General features: G+C 39.2%; 4 protein-coding genes across 5 annotated transcripts; 1 reads left to right on the top strand and 3 right to left on the bottom strand.

Moving 5' to 3' along the window:
- The first annotated feature begins 4,175 nt into the window (after positions 1 to 4,175).
- LOC137951209 (probable protein S-acyltransferase 22) lies at positions 4,176 to 11,500 on the top strand. Its single transcript, XM_068797794.1, has 10 exons — positions 4,176 to 4,281; positions 5,303 to 5,406; positions 5,499 to 5,612; positions 7,180 to 7,575; positions 8,140 to 8,208; positions 8,288 to 8,359; positions 8,885 to 9,013; positions 9,130 to 9,210; positions 9,702 to 9,890; positions 10,721 to 11,500. Exons 1-10 carry the CDS (start codon positions 4,176 to 4,178, stop codon positions 11,498 to 11,500), a joined length of 2,040 nt encoding a protein of 679 aa, XP_068653895.1.
- LOC137951319 (uncharacterized) lies at positions 10,768 to 13,058 on the bottom strand. The gene has a single exon (XM_068797900.1). It carries the CDS (start codon positions 13,056 to 13,058, stop codon positions 12,123 to 12,125), a length of 936 nt encoding a protein of 311 aa, XP_068654001.1. The 3' UTR covers positions 10,768 to 12,122.
- Positions 13,059 to 14,255: 1,197 nt separating this feature from the next.
- LOC137951801 (uncharacterized) lies at positions 14,256 to 16,943 on the bottom strand. Its single transcript, XM_068798721.1, has 2 exons — positions 16,616 to 16,943; positions 14,256 to 16,231 (listed from the first exon to the last, which is right to left on the bottom strand). Exon 2 carries the CDS (start codon positions 15,949 to 15,951, stop codon positions 14,827 to 14,829), a length of 1,125 nt encoding a protein of 374 aa, XP_068654822.1. The 5' UTR covers positions 15,952 to 16,231; positions 16,616 to 16,943; the 3' UTR covers positions 14,256 to 14,826.
- A 1,259-nt stretch (positions 16,944 to 18,202) lies between these two features.
- LOC137951904 (protein NRT1/ PTR FAMILY 6.4) lies at positions 18,203 to 24,685 on the bottom strand. 2 transcript variants are annotated; one of them, XM_068798883.1, is made up of 5 exons: positions 24,413 to 24,685; positions 24,208 to 24,319; positions 23,920 to 24,137; positions 19,291 to 19,838; positions 18,203 to 19,209 (listed from the first exon to the last, which is right to left on the bottom strand). In XM_068798883.1, exons 1-5 carry the CDS (start codon positions 24,413 to 24,415, stop codon positions 18,354 to 18,356), a joined length of 1,737 nt encoding a protein of 578 aa, XP_068654984.1. In that variant the 5' UTR covers positions 24,416 to 24,685; the 3' UTR covers positions 18,203 to 18,353. The 2 variants fall into 2 exon arrangements, with proteins under 2 accessions (XP_068654984.1, XP_068654983.1); XM_068798882.1 differs by lacking the exon at positions 24,413 to 24,685 and having other exon boundaries at positions 24,208 to 24,383.
- Between the last annotated feature and the right edge of the window lie 15 nt (positions 24,686 to 24,700).

Raw genomic sequence — 24,700 nt, 5'->3', positions numbered from 1 at the left:
CTTGCATGTAGAGCTAAGGGTAGCCAAAAGAACTAATTGAGATTGGATCATAAAAGACAGATGCGAGTTTGTAGCTAAGGTTTGCATTTATATGTAGTTATTTGTGTTCTTTATCCAGAGTAGCCTTGTAGCTAAGGTTTTGCATTTATATGTAGTTATTTGTGTTCTTTATCCAGAGTAGCCTTGTAATTGACTCCTTGAATTCTTGACACTTGCATGTAGAGCTAAGGGTTAGCCAAAAGAACTAATTGAGATTGGATCATAAAAGACAGATGTGAGTTGTAGCTAAGGTTTGCATTTATATGTAGTTATTTGTGTTCTTTATCCAGAGTAGCCTTGTAATTGGCTCCTTCAATTCTTGACACTTGCATGTAGCGCTAAGGGTTAGCCAAAATAACTAATTGAGATTGGATCATAAAAGACAGACGTGAGTTTGTAGCTAAGGTTTGCATTTATATGTAGTTATTTGTGTTCTTTATCCAGAGTAGCCTTGTAATTGGCTCCTTCAATTCTTGACACTTGCATGTAGAGCTAAGGGTAGCCAAAAGAACTAATTGAGATTGGATCATAAAAGACAGATGCGAGTTTGTAGCTAAGGTTTGCATTTATATGTAGTTATTTGTGTTCTTTATCCAGAGTAGCCTTGTAATTGGCTCCTTCAATTCTTGACACTTGCATGTAGAGCTAAGGGTTAGCCAAAAGAACTAATTAAGATTGGATCATAAAAGACACATGCGATTTTGTAGCTAAGGTATGCATTTATTGTAGTTATTTGTGTTCTTTATCCAGAGTAGCCTTGTAGCTAAGGTTTTGCATTTATATGTAGTTATTTGTGTTCTTTATCCAGAGTAGCCTTGTAGCTAAGGTTTTGCATTTATATGTAGTTATTTGTGTTCTTTATCCAGAGTAGCCTTGTAATTGACTCCTTCAATTCTTGACACTTGCATGTAGAGCTAAGGGTTAGCCAAAAGAACTAACTGAGATTGGATCATAAAAGACAGATGTGAGTTGTAGCTAAGGTTTGCATTTATATGTAGTTATTTGTGTTCTTTATCCAGAGTAGCCTTGTAATTGGCTCCTTCAATTCTTGACACTTGCATGTAGCGCTAAGGGTTAGCCAAAATAACTAATTGAGATTGGATCATAAAAGACAGATGTGAGTTTGTAGCTAAGGTTTGCATTTATATGTAGTTATTTGTGTTCTTTATCCAGAGTAGCCTTGTAATTGGCTCCTTCAATTCTTGACACTTGCATGTAGAGCTAAGGGTTAGCCAAAATAACTAATTGAGATTGGATCATAAAAGACAGATGTGAGTTTGTAGCTAAGGTTTGCATTTATATGTAGTTATTTGTGTTCTTTATCCAGAGTAGCCTTGTAATTGGCTCCTTCAATTCTTGACACTTGCATGTAGAGCTAAGGGTTAGCCAAAAGAACTAATTAAGATTGGATCATAAAAGACACATGCGATCTTGTAGCTAAGGTTTGCATTTATATGTAGTTATTTGTGTTCTTTATCCAGAGTTGCCTTGTAATTGTGTGCTTCAATTCTTGATACTTGCATTTAGAGCTAAGGGTAGCCAAAAGAACTAATTGAGATAGGATTCTAAAAGACAGATGTGAGTTTGTAGCTAAGGTTTGCATTTATATGTAGTTATTTGTGTTCTTATCCAGAGTTGCCTTGTAATTGGCTCCTTCAATTCTTGACACTTGCATGTAGAGCTAAGGGATGCCAAAGTAACTAATTGAGATTGGATTCTAAAAGATAAATGGAGTTTTTTTTTTTTATGTCATGGGTTTGGAAGTATTTAAAAAATCTTATGGATATTATAATTTGGTGCGCTGTAGCAAGATTTGACTTAGTCAATGGTTCCAAAGTATGACTTAATGAAGTTCGAGTTGTGGGCTCATGCATGTGAAAACCCACTAAAAACATCCGAACCTTTAAATCCAAAATAATATAAATGTCCATTTTGTTCCAAAGCCATATATTGAGTTAGTAAAATTTTCAAGTTCAATTATCATAAGATGGGATCTGCACAATAATCACGAAATAAATCTACTGTAATTTAAAATATTAACTTTTTAATATTGATCAAAATATTAAATAAGTTACTAAATTGATTGAGATAGTAATTTAATGTGATTATTTGATATTTTTTTGCTCATTATTAAAATTGAAATAATGGTTTATGACTTTATCTAAGTAAATGTAATAAAATCATAAAATAGAAAATAAATAATTGATGAAAGTCGGAAGGCAAACATCTATCAGACTCCTCGGTTTGGAGAAGATATGAAGATGGCAAGAGAGTTGCACAGGAGAATGGTTGGCCGGGTTAGGTTTCCCTTCTTGCTTAGAGATGGCAAAGCACCAAGTCAAAGTAGGGTTTTAAGATCCTCATACCTGAGCCCCATGAGGTTAGAATTGTGGACCATAGAGAGTGTTAGAGGTGGAGGAATTTGGCTGGAAATTTGAGGCTTCTAATTTTTTTCAAAATTATAATAAAATATAGATTTTAAACAAAAAGTAGACTTTGATTGTCAAATCATAAGTGTCCTTAGATTAATTAAAAAATGACCCAATCTCTTATTTGATTCACTTTTCTGCATTTGGAGGGTTGGAGACCCGTGAAGAGTGGCCCTCGACAGGTACCATCAGCAGCACGGACTCTCCAGCTACCGGATAAATCATGCCAAACACTCACATGCATATTCTCATATTGGTGGATAAAGAAGTTAGGGCCTTTTGTCTTCAAATCAGAGGGAGAAAAAACAGGAGAAAGTGAGTTGTTTTACTTGTTATGATAGGCAGGTTAATTGTCCCACAGTTGTTTGATGAAATGCCCCACAGACATTTTATTTAATTTCTCTTGAGTTTGGCAATAAGCTTTGGCGAATGAAGTGAAAGGCAAGCAGAATGCTGACTCGTCTCCTCAGGGTTATGTGGTTGTTGGGGTGAAAATTTGAGATTTGAAAAGATTAGGGGGAAGACATTGGCATGAGAGGGGATCCCATGAAATTTAATGATCCTGACATAAAGCGGGAGAAGACAAGGAGTAATACAAACTTCAAAGGGCGGGCAGGTATTGCTTATTGCTTTTCTGGTCTGATGCATATGCATTTCATTCAGGCCAAAACAAACCCTTCTTCGAGGGGAACGATAAAGAAGCCCTAAACCCCTCTATTCTTTCTATTCAGAATCTCGACAGATATTGACTTAGCTGCAAAGTAGGGATGCACCGAGTCATACATACTTGTGAACCCCTCCTGTTTGGTTCCGTTTAAATTCGAATTCGGAATCTCACGAGTCCATTCGTTACTATATATTTTTCTTACAAAGATAGTTTTATCTTACTTATTTTTGTAAATTCTCCTTTTAATTGGTTGATGATTACTCTTATTTTCCTAAAATCTCAAATATGATCAGTTATTTAGCTATCTCAGGTCTCTTAATATTCCATGTTGTTACTTACCAATGGAACATACACTATTGATGAAAGAACTTACTTTTTTTATTATGTATATCAAGTTAGTTATTATTCATCGGTATGTTCGTTGTGAAGTCTTGGACTCCTTTGCGATAACGGTATAATCAAATTTATTACTAATTTTTTTCTATTCATGTTTGTAGTTTTTATTTGTATTTTAAGCTCAAACCCAACTCGAGTTCCAGGTTAAACTCATTTAAAATTTTTGAACAATTCAAGCTCGAATAAGCGGGAGTTACCCCAAACTCAAACTTGGGGGGTCAAGCCAAACTCAAACTTACACAAGTGTTACTTCACTCTCTCCCCTCCAATATACATAAATGGTTTATACAATTTGTTCACCTCCAATATACATAAATGGTTTATACAATTTGTTCAAAATTGATTTATTTCTAGAGTTCAGTGGGTCTGTTCCATGTTTATAATGAGCCAGAAGTTGTAAATTTGATGGACAAATCCCACTCTGGCTCCTCGACAAGCATTATGGAGATTAGAGGGGGGTTTTCTTACTTTCAGTGGAGACTACGGAGTAAATCCCTTCGCCGTGTACTTGTCGACTGGTTTAATTTGCGAAATCTGTTGGTCTTTTTCCTCTGGAATTTGGGTTCGTACTTGGAAACTTACGAAGGAGTCGATGAGATTCCAACGGCCTAAAACTTCCAAATTGTCCGAGCCATTTGAGACAGATGCCTGAAGCTGCTACCTCCGAGGACCCAAATTCCTACCACTCTGATCCGGCAGTTATCATCTATAAAAACCCATTTTTGTCGGTTAATTTCTCTGTAAACTCAGGTGATCTGATCTCCGTCCGACTAAGTTTTGTTTCTGCTTTTTCTGCACGGATTTGACGGCCTGCCTTGTTCTATCGCCTCCGATTGTACACTCTTTACCCTTCCTGGTTGAAAAGAAAAGAAGTTTCTAGATTTAAAAAAAGAGAGAAAAGATTTGTTCTGTTATGCCTTCTGCGTGTTTGGGTTAGTGAAAGCTGATAGAGAAGCTCGGACGAATTATTCATGGAGCCTAATAAACGTCAAAAGTTTATTTCTTTCAGCCAAAAAGTGAGGCAGTAACCCCCTATAGTTAAAAACTTCAAAAGAACTCTTGACAGCAAGATTCCCATCAAGCAAAAGGGACCCAGATTGGTTATTTATTCCCTTATCACCAGAGTAAGCTCTCAATTAAATAGAAACCTACATGATTATCTTCCCAGTTATTCATGACAATTTCTGTGCTTTTGGAACCAATTTTGTAAATTTGAATGAAATTAATCGAGTTCTTCGTGGTCTTCTCGCCTTATAAATTTCACAGTGACACTGGTTGTCCACTTTTTCTAGACAAACTTCCAGAGTTTGATTGATGGCAGGTGGGTCACTTCTGGTATAAAATAAAGGGTTCATATTTATACTTTTTGACTGGGGCAGCATCCCAGCAGCGCCGCTAAGTGGGGCTTAAGGGACATCCGTTGAAGCTTGAGACTAGAAATTGAAACAAATCAACGGGGAAGCCTGGGAGCAGTAGATTAGTTCCACTGTATCAGCACCTCTGAAGAGCTATCAGTGTCAGTACAGATTAGTAGGGAAGAAGCCATTACACGATACAGACAAACTTTCTTCACTGCCTCCCCTGAACCAAAACTAATAATCTCTTCCCCACATCCCCTTTTGATCATCTTTCCCTTTTCCTCCCCTTGTTGTTTCCGCTGTCATCAGTACTGAAAAATGGTCATGCAGCGGAGTGGGGTTGCATCTCTCATGATTGTTTTATCTTCCCAACGGAAAAATCAACTTTTATTACTGTTTCTCTAAAATTACAGATATTTGCTTCTTCTGGTTCAGCCCATTTTTCAGGAATCCTTTGGCTGAGCACAACTTTGAAATGCGGAAGCATGGGTGGCAGCTACCTTACCACCCTCTTCAGGCATGTTTTTTTTTTTTTTTTTCCCCTTTTCTATGATATGTTGTTCTTCTCGGTTCTGTCTATGATGAGGTTGCTCTTCCTCTTACCCATAGGTGGTCGCTGTTGCTGTATTTCTCGCTTTGGCGTTTGCCTTTTATGTTTTCTTCGTCCCCTTCGTGGGAAAGAGGCTGTTTCAGTATATCTTTATAGGCCTCTACACTCTGCTTGTAAGTTACGCTGACATTTCTTTTCCATTTCCCCCTTTTTTGAGCTGAAATCTATGGCTGGAGGTTTTCTTTTGTGTGTTTATTCGACGAACTTTTTCCTCGAACTGGGTTGTCGTTACAAATATTGATTGCACAAGTTCATAAGCTTCAAGATTGACTTGCTTACATGGGAAGCCAGGTTCCACTTTCTGTGTTTGTTGGCATGGCTGGAACTACATAATCGATCTTCATTATGTGCACCGGAGGTCTGACTAATGGAGAGAGGGCAGGAAGAATAGTTTTTTCATGGAGGTTGAGGAGTTGTTTTTGTACTTTAATTGGGTCATTTGTAGAAGCTTGACTGAACGTAGAAAAAAAGAAAAAGAAAGAAAAACAAAAGGCAAATGCAATCAGACTGAAGCCAACAATTTTAATTTAGTTTAACTAGCCATGAACCTAATATATGAAATTCTTGACTTCTCTCTGAATGACTTGGTTGCTGCATTTCACATTCTGATAGACTGACAAGAAACTAGTTTTAGTTGGTGTATTGTTTGAACATAACAAAGGGAAAGCTTGTTTTGGGGATAATACTAAGGAGAAATATCGCTGGATTAAAACTGGTCTAAGAGGCATAAACCTTGATTTCCTCTGGTGCGGGCTTGTGGAGGTTTAGCAATGGCCAATATTTTGTTCTTAAAGCCTGTAAAGTGGTCTCAGCCTCTTGCATAACTTGGAAAAGATGGAAACTTTGTACATATTCATACCACTTATTTCTATAGGCAGATTTATGTGGCTGCTTAAATATCTTCAATATCTAAAAGCATCATTCCTTTTTTGGAAGATTCCGCTCAACCAAATTTACCTAGACGTTGATGACTCTTTTGGGTAAGTTAATAGGATCTGAACAGATTTAAAGGTGGACTTTGGAAGTGTAGAATTTAAATGGTATGCCTATTGGGCTACTCATAAATTGAGGGTTATCTTTGCAAGGAGACATGTTACATGCAGTCATATTTGTTCTTGAAGCATGGAGATTTTATGGTTCTGTTGTAAGATGCCACTCTTGGTAGAAGGAAGATTCGAAAATGGTAATTTTGTGAGCCATGGGAAAGTCTTCACCTCCATGATGGTCAGTTGATATTTAAGAGAAGATTCGGGTTATTTCAAACTTGCCAACTGTATTGTGGTTGCACGTTCTGAGGACAGCTAACAACTTGGCAGTGGATTCTCTACATCAATGCGTCACCTGACAATGTGTTGTTTTGGCCAGCACTTTTCCCTTTGAGCTGTGCTCTTGATGGTGTTGTTTGCAGTATTTTTCTTGTTTTCTCTTTTCTGTTTGGCTTCTGGCTTCTTTTGCATTTGTCATATGATGCAATCTTTCTCTACTCACCTCTCCTTAATAACTTCTTCACTATCAGAAAATTAAAGTAAATTTGTGGGTTTGTGAGATATTCTTGTGCTGTTACATTAAGCTTTTATCAAAGCAAAGCAAATATCAAGTGATGTTTTCATACAGACAGCTTTTTCTTCCTAATGTTTTAATATCATTACGTGCATTAACTTGACCAAAACCACATACCAGGGGACAAGTGTATTCGGCTTGTACGTTTGGTGTGTGGCTACAGATCCAGGTGATCCAGGTGTGTTCAAATCCAAGAAATATCTTAAAGTTGAAGATAGAGGAAAAATGAACACAAGAGCATCAAAAATGGAAGAGTGTGCTTCTTCAGTCAATGGCCCAAATACTGCAACAGTTGGTGAAAAGCAATTAGATGAGGGTGTTGGTATGAACAGCAACTTAGGAGGTTCAATGAACAAAGTTGAAGAGAGGGTCAAGTCACCTCCTTGTAAGTTTTGCTTGATGATGTTTGGATGGTGTCCCATTTGTATCTGTGGCCGGCAGGGTGTGAATGAACAGTCTTCTGAACAACAAATGAGTGAAGATGGAATGTTTTATTGCAGCCTTTGTGAGGTTGAGGTACACGGAAATGACATTTTTAATCAATCTCATTTTGTTCGCCAGTTAATGATCCTAAATGATTGTCTATTCTGTAGCATCAAATGTCTCATAGTACTGAATTCACTTGACCGATGTGGTGTCACATATCTGTAATCTGGTTTTACTGAAGGAGCCTGTTCTACATTGTGCATGAATAGATCAGCTGGACAAATTTAGTTAAGCATACAAACAATAATTAGTGTCTGCATGAATGCATCATCAAGCAAATGTATGGCTATTTATTAATATGAGTTTTTGAAGTTATTCATCCTTAAAAAAATATGCCCCCTTCTTCTCTCATTCTTCTCTCGTATTGATTCTGATTTCGTGATAACATTTAGTTGCTGATTTGAACAGCAATAAAAGGGACAGCCATGTTTTGCTTTCTATTAGTTCATACTATTTTTCAATTAAATTTTGAAAAAAAAAAATTCATAACACTTGTACATAGTACATGTTGTTCTCCAATTAGTTGAAAGATGCCATGAGTGTCAAATGAGTTGGGATCACATTGCTACTGAATTTCCGAGGCATTTTTTGCAGGTTTTTAAGTACAGCCAGCATTGTAGAGTTTGTGATAAATGTGTCGATGGCTTTGATCATCACTGCAGGGTATGAACTCTTGAATTTGCATGATACCCCCATAGTCACTTTGGAGGCCATCTAATACTTCATCTTCATGGTTTTTTAGTGGCTCAACAACTGTATAGGCAGAAAAAACTACAGAAGATTTTTCACTCTTATGGTCTTTGCACTCCTCTTGGTGAGCACAAATATTCTCTCCCTTTGTTTAGGTTGTATGTAGATATATATATATATATATTATTCAGTTAGGAAGAAACTTTTCTTCAGTGGCATGGTGAACCTGGTCCTTTTGACCTTGGCTAGAGAATCCCAAAATTATGTATGTATTATATGTATCTTTGTATACCCACACATACATATATGATCTTAGTTTATATAAATTGTAAAAGTTTGCAATGTAATATTTTTATATAATACCACGTAATAGCTGTGAACAGTTATGGATTTGCCATGGGTACTATGTCAAATACTGAGTTGCATGTTAAAGTTTACAAATGAAGGATTTTGATCGTTTTTATATGCAAGCAGTTTACTGGGTATAAATCAAATTCTGAAACATGGACTTAGTCTGTGGTACCCTCCCTTGAATACATAATTTGTATCCTCAGTAGTCAGGGATGAGCTTAAGCTTTTGATTTTCAGGCTATTGTTGTTTTTGGTTGATTTATCAATTGACAGGTGTCCATGGTCTTGAGAATTGCAGCTTTTTCTACAGTTGTCCATTGGAGTTCTTGTTTTGATTTGCAGTTTCCTTGAGCACAAGAGATTTTCTGTAGAGATCATCTCCAAGTTGGGGAGCAGTTTCTCATTGGTGCCTTTTGTTGTTGTTGTGGTAATAGTTTGATTGCTTATCTCTGATACTGCTAAGTTTTTTTGTGTTAATGGTTTGTTCATAATGTCGAATCTTCTTTAATTATCTCGGCTTAAAATGGCTGTAATTTTTAACAGGCCTCTTGCACCATTTTGACCATGATTGCTACTCTACCACTGGTGCAACTCTTCTTCTTCCATGTTCTTCTCATTAAGAAGGTACTTTGATGAGACTGTAGTTGAACAGCCTGTCTACTTCAGTAGTTACATCAATGTATGGTTGAACTACATATCTTAACTAAGCTGAGACTGGTTACCAAACTTAGTGTCATCAGGGACAAAAGAATCAGAAATGAAAATAAACATCTTTTCATTATTGGGAAGTCTTAGGGGGTGAAAGTGTTATCCATTTGACCAGCTTCCTAGCAACAAGTGCTTGTTATTGGCTAAGCAACTGATGAATAACTTGGACTTTTGGTTGGGAGTTGGGAGTTGATCGCACAAATTTGTTAAAAGACTGTTAGTCCTATATCTGATAAAATTGAAAGACTGTTAAAAGATTAACCGAAAAGAATGAAAAGATAATTGAGGGAAAGCAACTACAGCATTTCTTGTGACTGTGAACCCTTTTCCTTGTAAACATGTGTATATAACGGTTAAATTTTTATTCTTATGTTTCTTAAGTGTCACATTGGTCTACCTTTTGACAGGGTATTAGTACCTACGATTACATCATTGCCTTGAGGGAGCAAGAGCAGCAAGCTGGTGAAGGAGGAGGCCAGCAGAGCCCTCAGATGTCCCCTGCTAGCTCCCTTACTGGGATGAGTAGTGCAAGTTCCTTCAATACCTTTCACCGAGGGGCATGGTGCACTCCTCCTCGCCTCTTTCTTGAAGATCAGGTATTTCTCCTCTTACACTATTGTTACCATTATTATTAATATTATGGTATCTCACTATATATTTTACTTAATTATTTGGGGATGTAGGTGCTGGGGGCCTTTTTTAGTTAATGTTTCTTGCCGTATTGATGTTAACATGGGTCCATAGTAGGGCTTCTGGTGTTCATATTGATCCCAAGTCAAGATTGGAATGGGTACTCTTTCAATTTTTAAAATAATCTTGCATGCTTAAGTAATTTAAGTTTTTTTTTTATTAAATTACTATTCTACTCCTAATTTCATTGATTCCATTAGATGTATTCAGAAGTATGGTATCTAGATGAGTGTATTTAGAATTATGATATTTGAGGAGGCCGTATTTGAAAATTACCCTATAAAAAGAAATAAAATGATTATCATTTCCAAGTGCAAAATGTATCTTTATGGGCAAATTTTCCATGCACAACAAATTCTTGTTCTTCCACTGCTTTTTCAGACACATAATTCACCCATTCATTAGATCTACATGTTTCACATTTCTGTTGCCTGCAAGCAGGAGATAAATTTGCATATCACTGAGATCATATCAAGGTTTTTTTGTTGTTGTTAAGGACACAATATGATACAGAAAACCAACAGTTCTGAAATTTGAGTATGATAATGAATCAAATGATTGTAGCAATGATATTTTTATTATTATTAGTGATATTTGTATCACTAATAATAAGAATAGAGTTTAAAATTATGCTGTACAGATAAATGCTTTCATACTTTTTGTTTCTCTATATAAGCTTTTCAATGAAATCAATATTTTCGGTAATCTGATATGTAACATGCTTTCTAAAACACAGTTTGATGTAGTGCCTCCTGACACGGGAACATCAGTAAAACTAACGGGTAAGAAAGCGACGGTTGATGAAGTCACAAGGAAAAGAATTACAGGAAATATAAAGATCAGCCCTTGGGCCCTTGCCCGTTTGAATGCTGAAGAAGTTTCTAAGGTCGCAGCTCAAGCAAGGAAGAACTCTAAAATTTTGCAGCCAGTTACACGAAATGAAGCCACTATGGGGCTGGAGACAGATAGCAGCTTTGGCAGTAGCAGTGGTCATATCTTTCCAAAGCCTGAAAATAGAAGGCGGGTGAACAAAAGAGGTCGGGGACAAGCTGACCTAGCACATGAACCTGTGATGAAAACGTCTGCAAAATCTGAAGTAAATATTAGCAGTTTAGCAGCAGAAACCAACGGTTTGGCCCCTCTTCAGCTTGAAGCAAGGAGTGCATTTCAGACTAGTAGGGCCATGTCTTCGACTGGCATTATCACCTCTTCACCTGAAAGCAGCTTAGATTCACCTGATCTTCATCCATTCGGTGTCTCTTCCTCTGGACTAGAAGAATCTCACCGCCTTAGTGGTCTCCCTGTTGTGGGAACCCAGAAGGGAATTCAACTCTCAAGGTCTACTAGTGATGGATATGAAGCATCTGGAGGGGAAGATAGTGACCGAGTCCCTCCTAGAACCGTGACAAGGTCTACTAGTTGGAGTCGCTTACTTTTCAGCTCTAACCCTGATGAGGTGATAAGCAAATCCCTGGCATCATCGTCGTCTACCCAGAACAACAACAGACGGATCTGACTGGTTAAATTTCTGGGTCTCGAAAGTTTTTAACTTCTCACATGATTCCCAAGGAGAAGCCAAGAGATTCTCCATTGCAAAGAAACCAATCTGAGAGCTGGGATTCCTCTGTTGGCGAAAGAAGAGAGTTGCATTGGAATCTAAAATTGGTTGCACAAGGAAGCACAGCCTGGCGTACTTTTTAAAATGGAAAGATTCCAGATCTAGCCATTGCAAAGCAAATTGTCATGTTCTCCTTTTGGTTTTTTTGGTCCATTACTCTAAAAAACCTGTAACTATCTGACTTTCAATTAAAAGTGGAAGTGTTGACAACTTACGTTTGAAATATTCCAAAATCCGTTAGTGGCGAAGTGGTGGCGGATTGAAAATTCACTAAAAAATCCATACAGCCAAATGGAACTTTACAGAGATGAAGGACGGACAACGATCTGAAACGAAATTGAGCAGATGCGAAGGAGCAGAATTCTTTGTTTCTCTCCAGGTCTTGAGTAATAAATTTTCACGAATCGGAAGCTTTGCTGCCGAGGCCACATCAGGGGTTCATTCTTATTGTTCTTTTGACGGTTTTTACCTAATTCAAATATTCGCTCGCAAGTTGCATCACTTCGGTTGTTGAAGCCCTTCAGGGAAGCTCCTGTACAGACTTTGCATATGTGAAGGATCCGATGTTATCTTCACCTGTGATCTCTCTATTGGACAAATTTTCCGATATGCAGCTCCGGTAAAACGTGCATCCGATGACGGTGTCGAGGACAAGTATCAGAGAGTATATGTATGCTATCAAAGTCGCCTCGCAAAGGAAAGAAAGATGGAACTTAGGAGATTCATAATAAGCTTTCACTACCCGATACTGGAACAGAGCTTCAACGACTGCCAAAGTAAGATTCGTGGGAATAGTTAACGAAAGGGCTGTTGCAGCCCTTTCCCTGATTAACACACCGGACCACAAAATTGCGCGATGCCCGCCGCAATTCTCCATTCCGGCTACAATCAGAGCCAGGTTGCATACTACGAGGGCATTAGCCAATATAATTGAATAAAGAACAGCCCCTGCAGCAGAGAGAAAGAGAAAGAAATTGGTTGACGTGATGCCGAGGGCTTCAAAGGAGTTAAAGGCGAGAAATAAGAGGGATAACGCGGTTGAATTGGCAGAAAAGAGGATAAACGAATTGCAGACATGGGTGAGAAGTAGGGGACGGTAGAGGTGAAGACAGGAAGAGTGAGGCGTGGAAGAAAGAGTAGTGATGATGTACGATTTGGCAACTAAGAGAAAGGAGAGAGTGAGGGGGAGGGTGAAGAGAGAGGAAGAGAGGGTCTGCGAGAGCTTCAGGTTGAGGAGAGAAAAAAAGGGTGAAGTGGGAGGGAATCCGGCAGACTGGAAGAGTGACCACAGGCGGGAGTGGATGGAACGAAACAGAGGCGAAGAAGAGAGGAAAGGTTGAGAGAGGAGGATGGCCGACGAGACTGGAAAGATAATCAAAGCCGCGGAGGTGAAGTGATGATAATGCCGCAGGAAATCGTGAATGGATCTCCTGATGGTTTTTCGCGATATCTCCATGGACGATCAGCTGGAAGAAGGATCGAGGCAACTTTGGAACGGGTAGAAGATGATTGGGTTTATGAAGATGGAGAGACGAAGAGGTGGTTTTAGTTTTCACCCAACTGCTTTCAATTTCATTTGATTCTGCTTCCAATCTCCTCGTTTTCAACCAAATCCATAAAACCCAAACCCCAGCCCAAATATTAATCCGATTCAAGTAAACTGAGTAAGTTTGAATCAAAATTTTGGCACCTTTAAGTAGTTCTAAAGCAACCTTGGAATAGACACAGACATGTCATTGCTTTCAAACTGAGGAAGTTGAGTTGCTGGTACAGGATCCTAGCAATGATCAGGAAAGAGCTTCAGGTTTGGTTGGCTGTCATCTGGGTCTGGTTTGGTTACCAGGCAAATCAGCAATGAGGATTGAACATCGTTGCTGGGTGGTTGGGCATCGATCGCTGCAGGTGGGTGGTCGTTTTTTAAATTCCATAATTTCAGATCCTCCTTTCCGTTGCTTTCATGATTTAGGGTTGGGTAGTTACAACGATGAGTATAGCTGAAGAAACGATTATTTTTTATATTAAAAACAGTATGTGTGATCTATAAGATCGAATTGTTTAATTGTTTGAAATCAAGCTGGTCGTTCTTATTGATCTACTGGTTCCAATGAATTGTCTCAAATGAACTAAGTTAGGATATTTCAATTCCATGCCTGATCTGACCTGCCCTGACCTGCCCTGACCTGATCCATATGTTATGAGACAGGATTTGCTTAAAAAAAAAAAAGAATTGTTCTTAGCCAATGTCTACTCGATTAGATAAGATAGACTATGCTCTCTCATTATTTTTGTTAAATTTTAAAACTTCTATGATGTCTCAAAATGTCAACACCCATTCAATATGGTAACCCAGTCCCCTTACAACCCCATCACCTTACTAGTTCGGTGACTGGACTGATTGAAGAACTCAATAGGAGATACTATTTGTCCTACAATTTGGTGCTTTTGTTGTATAACTAGGCAGGAGAAAAGTTCTTTTATGCTCCAAGACGAGATCAATAGCGGGTAAAGAATATTGGCACCAAGAACTCATGATAAATTGTAAAAATAGTGAAAAAACAAGGAACAATATTTCACAAAGGAATTTCATTTTCTTATGAAAATCCCATGAGGAAAAGTCTATAGACAGTGTTAATGTTCTATAAACGGTCCATTGTGTATGAAACCTTGTGTTCTCATAAACGTAGCAAGAAAGATCCACAAAGATGATAACGAAGAACATATACATGAGAATTGGACAAAAAAACGCTTGCCTTACAAGGAACATTTAGCCAAGCACTTACAAACACTTACACACTGGAAAACTGACAGAATTTTCTTTTTGTTTTTTGGGTTTGAAAATGATGGGAACTGCACAAGTACTCCCTGCATGTACATGAAATATAAGTACAACTCTCCCTAAACAAGGGACTGCATTTTTATGAGTCCTAGAGTCACATGATATACATTGAATCTAAATATTATTTCATTTCTCTCATGGTGCCATTAGAGGATCACAATAAACAGAAACAGGATTCCCTTCTTTCCAGAATGGAACGGTATAAAGTATCTGTTTCACTTCAACTGAAAATTTTGATGATGATAGTCTAAGCAACAATGCCCACATAATCATTCACTTGATTAAAGGTCTGCTTGCTCTGGCCTTCTACCTGAAAAATGAATTCACTCCATCATACTGACCCAGGCAAGTGCAGCTTAATGGTAGCCTATGAAATAAGGGTACCCCATCACATTTCCCCTGATTCTGAGACAACTACATTGAGTTCTGCAGGCTCATCACACTCCCCTTCCACTGTTCCCATGCAAGAAGATCGACAAGAGAAGTAGAAAACGGCACTCATCATATAATCAACCAGTACCACGAAAGAGTACATGATTACCAATAAAGGTCCCTCCCAAATCCTAGAAGAACCATCTCCATAACTCAATGTTTTCACTCGATGCTCAAACAATCCCTCCACAAGAGCCATAAAAATTGTTGATCCGAGAAATATAACAAGACCAACATGAGTCTGGCCCTTAATCAGAAAAACTGACCTAAACAAAGCCTGCAGACCTGAGACTTCCTCCAAAATTGAGATGACAATGGTGAGGTTACATATAATAATCGTATGGGCAAAAGCTACAGAAAAGACAATTGCCACAACCAGTGCTGGATATACAATAAATTCAGAAGGATATCCTATTATAGAGAACAAGTTGCAGACGACAATCAAGAGAACGAGAAACAAACCCATACAACCGATGACAACAACACAGCACCATATATATGTTGAGACTACTCGCTTCCATATCTTTGCAACAGAACTACAGAAATTAGAAGCAGTTACCCTTTTACCAGCATAAGTACAAGCTACAGAGTACACTATGGCAGCTTTGGAAGTTAGGGAGAATGTAATGAAGAAAGGAAAACAGAATATATTGGAAATAATCATCTCTGATAACCGTATGCATGTCTGTTTGACTAAATAACTCAATGGAAGTCCACTAGATCGAGCAACTAACAAAAGCCTCGTTACTAATCTCTTCACAATTGATTGGTTCACAAGGACATTTGAGAGAAGGATGGCAGAGACAGGACAAATGAAAACTGCCGCTACAGTCATGAAACTTGTAGCATTTGCACGAAGGACTCGAATGGTTTCTCTCAAAATCTCCAAAGCGTTCATTGTGTAAGGATACTGATAGAAGCCATGACTGTGCAAAATTCTTAAATTTGAGAGATCAAACTTCGGGGACTCTAACTGTGGCAATTTTTTCAGCCTTGGGCTCCATAATCTTGGTGATTCATTCAAGCCTCTGTCCGAACAATTTGAAGTGATTCTATCAATATTTTCACTATCCAACGCCATCTCTTTCTATATCTTCTAAAGCTCAAGCATCCCCGTTTGACAACAAAAGCAATTTTCTAACAACAATACGATCTACATCTTCTAGGCATCTTCTTTTGAAATCCCAGAGCAGTTACTAAACTATGCTAAGTCCAAAATGCCACAATTATGCTTCCAATTAGAAAAGCAGAAACAGTTTATAACTTCTCTGGATTGGGACATCAAGGCTTGAGAGACGAAAGTAAATGCTGCAGAGCTAATACCTCGGATTGCGTTCGTGTTTCTCACATCAAAGATTTGCCTGAGGAGAGCACAAAAAAAAAAAAAAAAAAATCATTAATTCCTACGAAATAAAAATTTGTCACAGAAGATGCATTTTTTTTTAATTTTTTTTTTGGGGGGGAGGGGGAAGACGATCGGTGGCGGAAATGGCACGATCCAAGCAGGTGAAATCCATCTATCTACAAAAATATCATCCGAAGATAATCGAACTCAATTTTTATAAAGAAAGAAGTCACTATAAGATTTCCACTATTTGCACGCAGCTTGGGGAAAATTCAACAGAAATGAACAAAAAAGCTGCCGGTTTGCATTATCTAAAGACAGAAGCAGTAATAGTGCGATGCAATAGAGCAACACAGGAAACAAGAAAGTTCCAGATCTGAGGAGAGAAAGATGATAATACCAGAGCTAATTCAATCGCTCTACTGAGATGGGAATAGAAAACTGAAGAGATTGCTGAGAAGGTCGATTGAGCAGAAGCAAGCTTCAATGAATGGACCCGATTGCGTTGTGACGTATATGTACACGGCCAGTGGGAGCAAGAGTTGATAACAGTCTGCAACCAGAGGATCGCATCAACGGGGAAAAACTGTCTTCTTTCTATAACGGAAGGGGGAGATCGCGTGAGACTGCCTATAGAATTAATCTGAGAAGGAAAAAGGATCGGATCTTCGTCAACGAATTTGTAGGGCGGAGAACAATTGAAGAACAGAATGAAGCGTACTACGGAGAAGCGGTGGCAACGGGTTGGTTTGGGTCGGATCTGGTGAACTTGAGGTATTGACCAGGTGAATAGTGCAGAGTCGAGACCCTTTTTTTTTTCCTTTTTTGCCCCTGAAAGATAATATTAAATAAAAGCAAATAGAAATCACAAGAACAACAAAAAAATTGGTTTAGTAGAATATGGTTATGTAGATTATAAGGTAAAAAGAACCGTAAATTTATTTCGAATCGATTGTAATAACCGATCATCTAGGTTATGTTTGGAGAATAGAAAGTCGAAAGAAAAGAAACGAAATAGAAGAGAAAGAGAAAAGGAAAAAAATTGCTTCGATGTTCATGGAAATTGGAAGAGAAATATAGTTTTTTTTATTTAAATGCATGTCGAAAGTGGAAAAGAAAAAAATAATAATATTTATAAAATTTTGATGATTAAATTTTTTTCTCTCTCCAAAATTTTTGTTTTTTTTCAGAGAAAGTTCATTAATTAATATAGAACGTAAGTATCTCTCATATTTTCTTTTTTCTTCGAAAATCCGTGCTGCCAAACACTAGAAAAGGATTTTCTTTTTTTTTTTCTTTCCTATGGTTTCCAAATATGCCCCTAGAGTTTATGTAATATTTTTGTTTTTTTAAAGCTATTATAAAAATATATTATTAAAGTTTAAAAATATAAATTTAGATATATAAACTGAACTGAGACATACCAATGGTGTCACTGCTCTAGGCATGAAAGCTACTCATATCATTCACATATTTAGAAGAAGATGATAATCTCTCCCACCTTAATATCAAGTTAATATCTTAATTATAAGCATTACTAAGGGTTATATCTTCAAAATAAAATAATTAATTAATTAAAAATACACATGAACTAAACAAAATGAGATAAAATAAACAATAGAGGTGAACAAACCTATTCAACCTGCCCTCTAGATTTGTTTCTTACCAGACCTTATAGTTAAATAAATGGATCAAGTTGTGCACGCGGCCTCGCCTAGCTAACTGCAAACGCGAGCAGGCGGCAAGGCTAGGCCGTGCGGGCGCACACTAACAATAGAACGCAAACAAAAGGAGGACGCAACAAGGGCAGTAGGTGCCCGGGGGCAAGACAAACACGAAAGGGGACGAGGGCGGGCACCGGTCCAACGAAATGGGCACGAAGTAGCGGCTCGCCTACATAGGAGGTCAGCAAAACCCCTTGCTAAATGTTATTACTCATGTACTAGTAGAACTAACCCTAGAAATGACTTGTACATATTTGCACTCATTCAATCTTTAAAAAGAGCTGGCAACTGGTATCGATGACATATAACATAATGAATTGTTCTATCAAAAACAGATTGGCAATAATAAAACAATAGATGAAGCCTGAAATTTTATTACAATCATAAGAGAAAGCAATTCTGTTGGCATGCCATTTAAATCATTTCAAGCTCCTGCTCTCCCTCAGTTTTGACCTTCTGGTTCGTCTCGTTTTCGTTGGGCACACAAACCTGCCGCTTGTACTCATGCCTCCATGAAAATACAAGAAAAGCAAAGAAGTTCAGAAACCCCAAAACGGCAAGCGTCCAGTAGAAGTTATCCAATCTCCCCTTGTTCAAGTTGTTCTTTATCCACCCGCCATGACTCACCTTATTCGCCAAGGACACCAAAAGGCTGCTCAAGAAAAATCCCATTGCAAGTGTACTGAGGAAGAAACCTGTACTGAGCGATTTCATCCTCTCCGGAGCCTCCCTTATAAAGAATTCAAGCTGACCCACATAAGCAAAAGCCTCGCCAGCACCGACAAGAAAGTACTGTGGAACCAGCCAAAAGACGCTTATCATTTCCTGTTGATTTACGTACTTATCTCTTCTTTCCTTCTCGATCGTGGCTGCGATGACCATTGCTACAATTGAGAAGACGAGACCGACGCCTACCCTTTGAAGGCTCGTGATTCCTTGAGTAGTATTGGTGAATTTTCTTGCTACTGGGATGAGAAGCTTCTCGTTCAGGGAAGTAAATAGAAGGATGCTGATGAAGAGGAAGAAGGAGAGAGACCCGGAGGGAAAGACGAAGGACCCCAAATTGCGATTTGTGAAGGTGGCCTGCTCCACCGAGAAGGTACCCATTTGGGAATAAATAGTCCAGAAGAGGATGCAGGTTGACCATATGGGTAGGAGTCTGATCACCATTTTTACTTCCTCTACTTCAGTTACTGTGGAAATTGCTTGAGATTTGAGGTCTTCAGTTCCATCTTCGCAGCTTCGAACAACTGCTGCTTTGTCGAGCCAACTGTTGGACATATAAAACAAGTTTTAAAAGGGTAGAAGAAGAACGAATCCGATAAACATCTATTAGATCATCAATTGGTACCTGAATTTTTCTGTGTGCATGACTCTGGCGTCGTCGTACTCGTTCAGCAAACTGGGATGGGAAGGCAAAGGCAAGCGCCTCTTCTTCCATGCTATAAACAATACCTTCCCTATCACTGTAATTGGGCTACCTTGAGGCTTCCTGAACCGATAAATCTTCGTCCCACCCAACAAAACCATCATCGCAATGATCATGGTGGCTGCTGATATTCCGTAGCCCCAACCTCGACCCACATTGTCTTGTATGTAGACCAGGACAGTGACGGCGAAAAGCGAGCCCAAGCTAACGCAGAAGTAGAAACGATTGAAGAAGAAGATCATCGCTTTCTCTTCCTTGGGGTCTCTCACGTCAAATTGGTCGGAGCCAAAGCCGGAGACATTTGCTTTTATACCTCCACCGCCAAGTGCAATGATGTATAACGCGGCGTAAAGCATCGCGAGCTGCGAGCCGTTGGCCACGATGCATTCGTGATGCTTTCTTTGGTGGTCGTCGCATGGAGGAGGTCTCATACCAGGCAAGCTTGTGGCCACTGTCAACAAAGTCACTCCCTGACTCAGGATTGTAGACGACAAGTTGTTAGCTTCAGAAATTCATTTTTTCGACTTTTTTTCTTTTTTCTCTCTTCCTCTTTTGTATGCAAATTCATCCATGAAAAATCATGCTGCAAGTGATAAATACATGCTAACATGGCTAGCAACAACTCATCAGCTCATCATGTTAAGATAAGGATAATCAAGATTGCAATGTTGTTCTTCCAAAGCCAGTTTTTAGGGTTTGGATATGCTAGTAGTCTCACATGGATTAATGAATACAAAAATCTTGAGTTTATTAGTTAGAAAACTATCTTTTTAAGTTGGCTAGTTATTTTAGGTTAGGCTTTGGACTCTTTTTTAGCAAGCCTTACAAGGAGCTCTAGGAACTTTGAATAGTTGTTTGAACAACAACTTCATAGGACCAACATTGGAGCTAATCCGATAGGTCTTTTTCACCGCTATGTAATTGGAATGACCTAGCCTCAACTAGTCTACGGAGCTATCAGATATCAACACTACCACCATTTAGCTAGTGGGGTTTATTTTGAACTAAAACTCGAACCGAGCCCAGCCTCGAGCGTAAAATTGTTATCGAGCTCGAACCCAATAATTTTAACCGAGTTTGAGCTGAGCTCAAGCTTCAACATTCATTTAAAACTTTTCAAAAAATATGTCTCGAGTTCGAACTCCAACATACATTTAAATATTTTCAAAAAATACATGTAAAATAAATTGTATATAAAATTATGTATACATTTTACATAAAATTGGGCATACATTTAACATAAAATTAGACATAACCTCTACATAAAATTGGGAATGACCTCTACTTAAAATTGGGCATAAGGGTGGCATCAACTTGAGCTGAGCCCGAACCTTAAAATTGTAATCGAGCTAGAGCCTAATAATTTTAACCGAGTTCGAGCTCAAGCTCTAGCCGAGTTCGAGCTTAACTTACATTTGATACTCTACATAAAATATATGTCAAATAAATTATATATAAAATTATGCATACATTTTAAAAAAAGAATGATAGGGGAAGTTCGGGATTGAATCTCGATAATGGATTAGAACACACCAATATTAATCTTTTTACCCCAAATATTGTCTAGCTTATTTTGTAATTTTTGAATCTAGCCATAAATTTACTGTGGCCTCCTTAGTGCCCCTGGTTAAAAATTTATATTCTAGGAAAAACTAGAAATTTTTTTCCTAGGATACATATTTCAAACAAAAATTTAAATAAAATCCTATTATTATTAGTGACTTACTAGAAAATTACAATAAATATTTTATAAATTTCTGAGGAAAGTTAATAGGACCTCTTATTGCCTCTTTTAGGGAAATAAACAAAAATTAATAATCAATCTAATATATTACTATATTTCTCGATAAATTTTTAATCAAATAAAATATCAAACACAAAATTTCTATGAAAATTGCCTCATACTAAAAGTATTACAACATCAACTATCAAATACTTATTCAAAAAATTTCTATACAGTTTTCTAGCCCATCTTGACAGAAAAATCTTACTTAGAAAATTATATGATTTTTTTAATAAGAATTTCCTATTAGAAAAATATTTCCAAAAAACATGAGGCACTAATAGTCCCTAGAAATGTATTTCTACTAAAAATGTATTTTCAATATTTCTTGAAAAAATCACTAATAGTCCCTAGAAACGTATTTCTACTAAAATGTATTTTCAATTCTCCCTTTGACTTGGATCTTTGGTTTTCTGCTGAGATGACGCGGAGGGAAGGGGATCTAGTGGCATCGGCGAGGACTAGTCGTCGGGGATGACGGTAGTGGCGACGGAAACAGAGGCAAAGGCAGACAAAAGGAGGAAAAAATCGGTGAAAGAAATCAATGGTAGAAATCGAACCGAGTACCGACGGAGGTGGCCGGTGAGCAGTTGTCGACGGCGGTAGAGGTGGTCACAGCAGCAGAGAGGAAGGGCTCGATGGTGATGAAGGGAGGAAGAATACTTTCACCCCTCACTCTCACTCCAACTCTCACTCCTGGTCCCGACTCTTGAGCCTGTTAACGAACTGACTCGCGAGCTTTCGAACCGTCCAAATCCAGATAAATTTGTTGAAACCAGTTGCGCTAAAACCTCAAGGCTTTAGGGAGAGGCGCAACAGGACCTTATACAAGGATTGGCCCGAGCGATACAAATACGGTTCCACACTCCCCCGCACGGGGAATACCCGTGGAAATTCGGTGGCCAAATTCACAGCCTTCGGGGGGGGGGGGGAGCGGGATTCGAACTCGGGACCAACCTGCTCTAATACCATTTCACATAAGAGGCATCCATTTCTTGTGGGAATGGTGTTTTTCCCATAATATATTTGAGCTTTTCTCGTCCTACAATTTGCATCTCCATGATCTGGGACCATACATCATAGTTGACTTCGGTAAGAGTGACGCTGGTTGTAAAACCAGAGTTTTCGGATTGCACATGAATAATCGGTGTTGATTCCTTCGACATGATGAAAAGAAGATCGGCGGGGACACCAAAAAAATATTGGTATGATCCGTAGACTGATTCGGTAAAAAAAAAATTGGTCCGGTCCGATTTGGTCTGGTCCGGTTCACGTTATTTCGCTGGGCTGATCTTGGTCTCGGACGGACCGGGTCACTCGGCAAATAACTAACCCGGACCTAAGTTTAAAACGAACAAATGAAATTTTACTGTACCTCTCCTTCGTCGAGCGTCTCTTCCCCTTCCGGCGTCGATTGGGTTGACGGCACTCGGGAAGGCTTCGTCGAGACGCACGGGACTGGCGTCGGTGAGTCTTTTCCCCTTTTGAACAGCTCCGTTTTTTTTTTTTCACGGCGATCCGTCGGTCGGCGTGGTTTGGAAGGTCTCTGATGGAAGACCGAGCAGTGGCTCGGCTACGGTCGTCGGCGTAAAGCTCTGTTTCGCTGCGAAACAGAGTCCGTCGACTGAGATTTCTGAACAGAGCTTTCGCTCTGCTCTTCGGCGATGAGAAGGAGAAGGAGAAGACCGAGCAGTGGCTCGGCTACGGTCGTCGGCGTAAAGCTCTGTTTCGCTGCGAAACAGAGTCCGTCGACTGAGATTTCTGAACAGAGCTTTCGCTATGCTCTTCGGCGATGAGAAGGAGAAGGAGATGATTCTCCCGCTCTGATACCATGTTGAAACCAGTTGCACTAAAACCTCAAGGCTTTAGGGAGAGGCGCAACAAGACCTTATACAAGGATTAGCCCGAGCAATACAAATACGGTTCCACAAAATCGAGTTTGTTGGCACCCCTAGCTCTGGCTGATAGGAAGGAGAAGCAGCAAACAGAATTCTTGTCTGCACAGGATGGTAAATCAGAATCAACCTCAATGAGGAGAAGTGGAAGAACTGGTCACTCATCATCGCGACCGAGGACGCACTAGGTCCTCGTCCCTGTAGGTGAATGAAAAAAGTGCAGGAAGCTGTTCGCATATCAGTCCAAAATCTGGAAGCTTTAACTCGATAAAGAACTCTGGAGTCTGAGAAATCTGACGACTCAACGGTACCCTTGCTGACTCTCTCCCAATTCGTACGTTCCTAATGATAGAGTCAAATAAGTGAGTTTTTTTGGCTTTTGAAGAATCTGGGACCGAATTTGATGAGTTTTTTTTCAAATATACTAAATTTCTGAGTTTTACGGAATGCAACTATTTCATTCTACCCATTTAAAAGAGAAAGAAGAAAGAAAAACAAAAAGGAAGATATTGAAAGAGAAGCATTAAGAAGATAAGACAGCCTAAGAGATCCACTCCATGAGAGGGAGAGAGAGAGAGCGAGAAACAGACAACCCATCCCATTCCTATCACTTCGTCCCAACCCAACCCTGTGAAGCACATGACAATCCCCACCACCCTCCCATTTCACCACTCAACAGTAATCTTAGACTGTTTCTCGTGGCAACTTGCTGCGGTGGGCTCGTCATGACCAAGGACCAGAAATTACAGACGAAAGGGAAATTTCACCGGGCTCTGCCGGTGGGTCGAGCTGAAGATAAGCCATACATACACGACAAAACTATAGCCACTGAAAATTTAATCTAGCTACTCTGTCGGGTAAAAAATCACTTACCAAGGCGGTCGTAGTTGCAGATATTGCAACCGTCCAGTACCGGCCGAGCTTAGCGTCCGCCAAGAAACCCAATAAGAGGGCGAGAAGGTTGAGAGTGGCCATGAAGTTAGTGACAGTGGTCGCCGATTTCGACGTCGAGAGATGCATATCCCCTACTAAGTAAGTAACTAAGTTCATCGAGATACCCATCACGCAGATCCTCTCCGAAAGCTCGGTTCCTGTGGACAATTTCTTTTAAGTTCAGGGAGGAAGTATGTATACTTTGACATATGAGCGAGGTGAGCATACCCAAGATCAGACCAGCGGCGAGCCATCCTCCAGTTTTGGAGTTGTCAACAGGGTCTCCCCGGAAGTCTACGACGGATCCATCATCTTGACTCTCGTGCGTTCCGCCGGAAACCTGGAAGAAGATAAGTTTGAGAAGAGAACGCATGTGTTAGCACGCTGTGAAGGCGTTGCCGGCAGCAAGTACTGGAAGTTAGCAACTAATTACCATGATCGGAGAGTAAGAAGAAGAAGCTTCCCAGCCGTTGGCCCTTCAAATGAGAAGAAAGGTTATGGCTTGTGCTTCCCTCGGTGCGAGAGAGAGACACAGAGGGTGAGAGAGAGCAGGCTTTAAGAACAACGGGAGAGAAAGAGGGAGAGGTATGTGGAGGCTTCTGTGCATGTCCTTTGTCCTCTCACAGGAAAGGAATGCATCACATGTAGCGATTTATTTTTGAAGAGAAAAACAAGAATACGGAGATATTCACAAATCACCTTTGGCGTGTGGGACTCTCAT

This window comes from Aristolochia californica, unplaced genomic scaffold (genome assembly GCF_029961685.1).
Source record: "Aristolochia californica isolate CCGP_79_NKW_82.1479 unplaced genomic scaffold, dmAriCali1.0.hap1 SCAF_15, whole genome shotgun sequence".
NCBI classification, from domain to species: Eukaryota; Viridiplantae; Streptophyta; class Magnoliopsida; order Piperales; family Aristolochiaceae; genus Aristolochia; species Aristolochia californica.
Note: the sequence above shows the minus strand (reverse complement) of the source record. Positions and strands in the feature narration are given on the sequence as shown.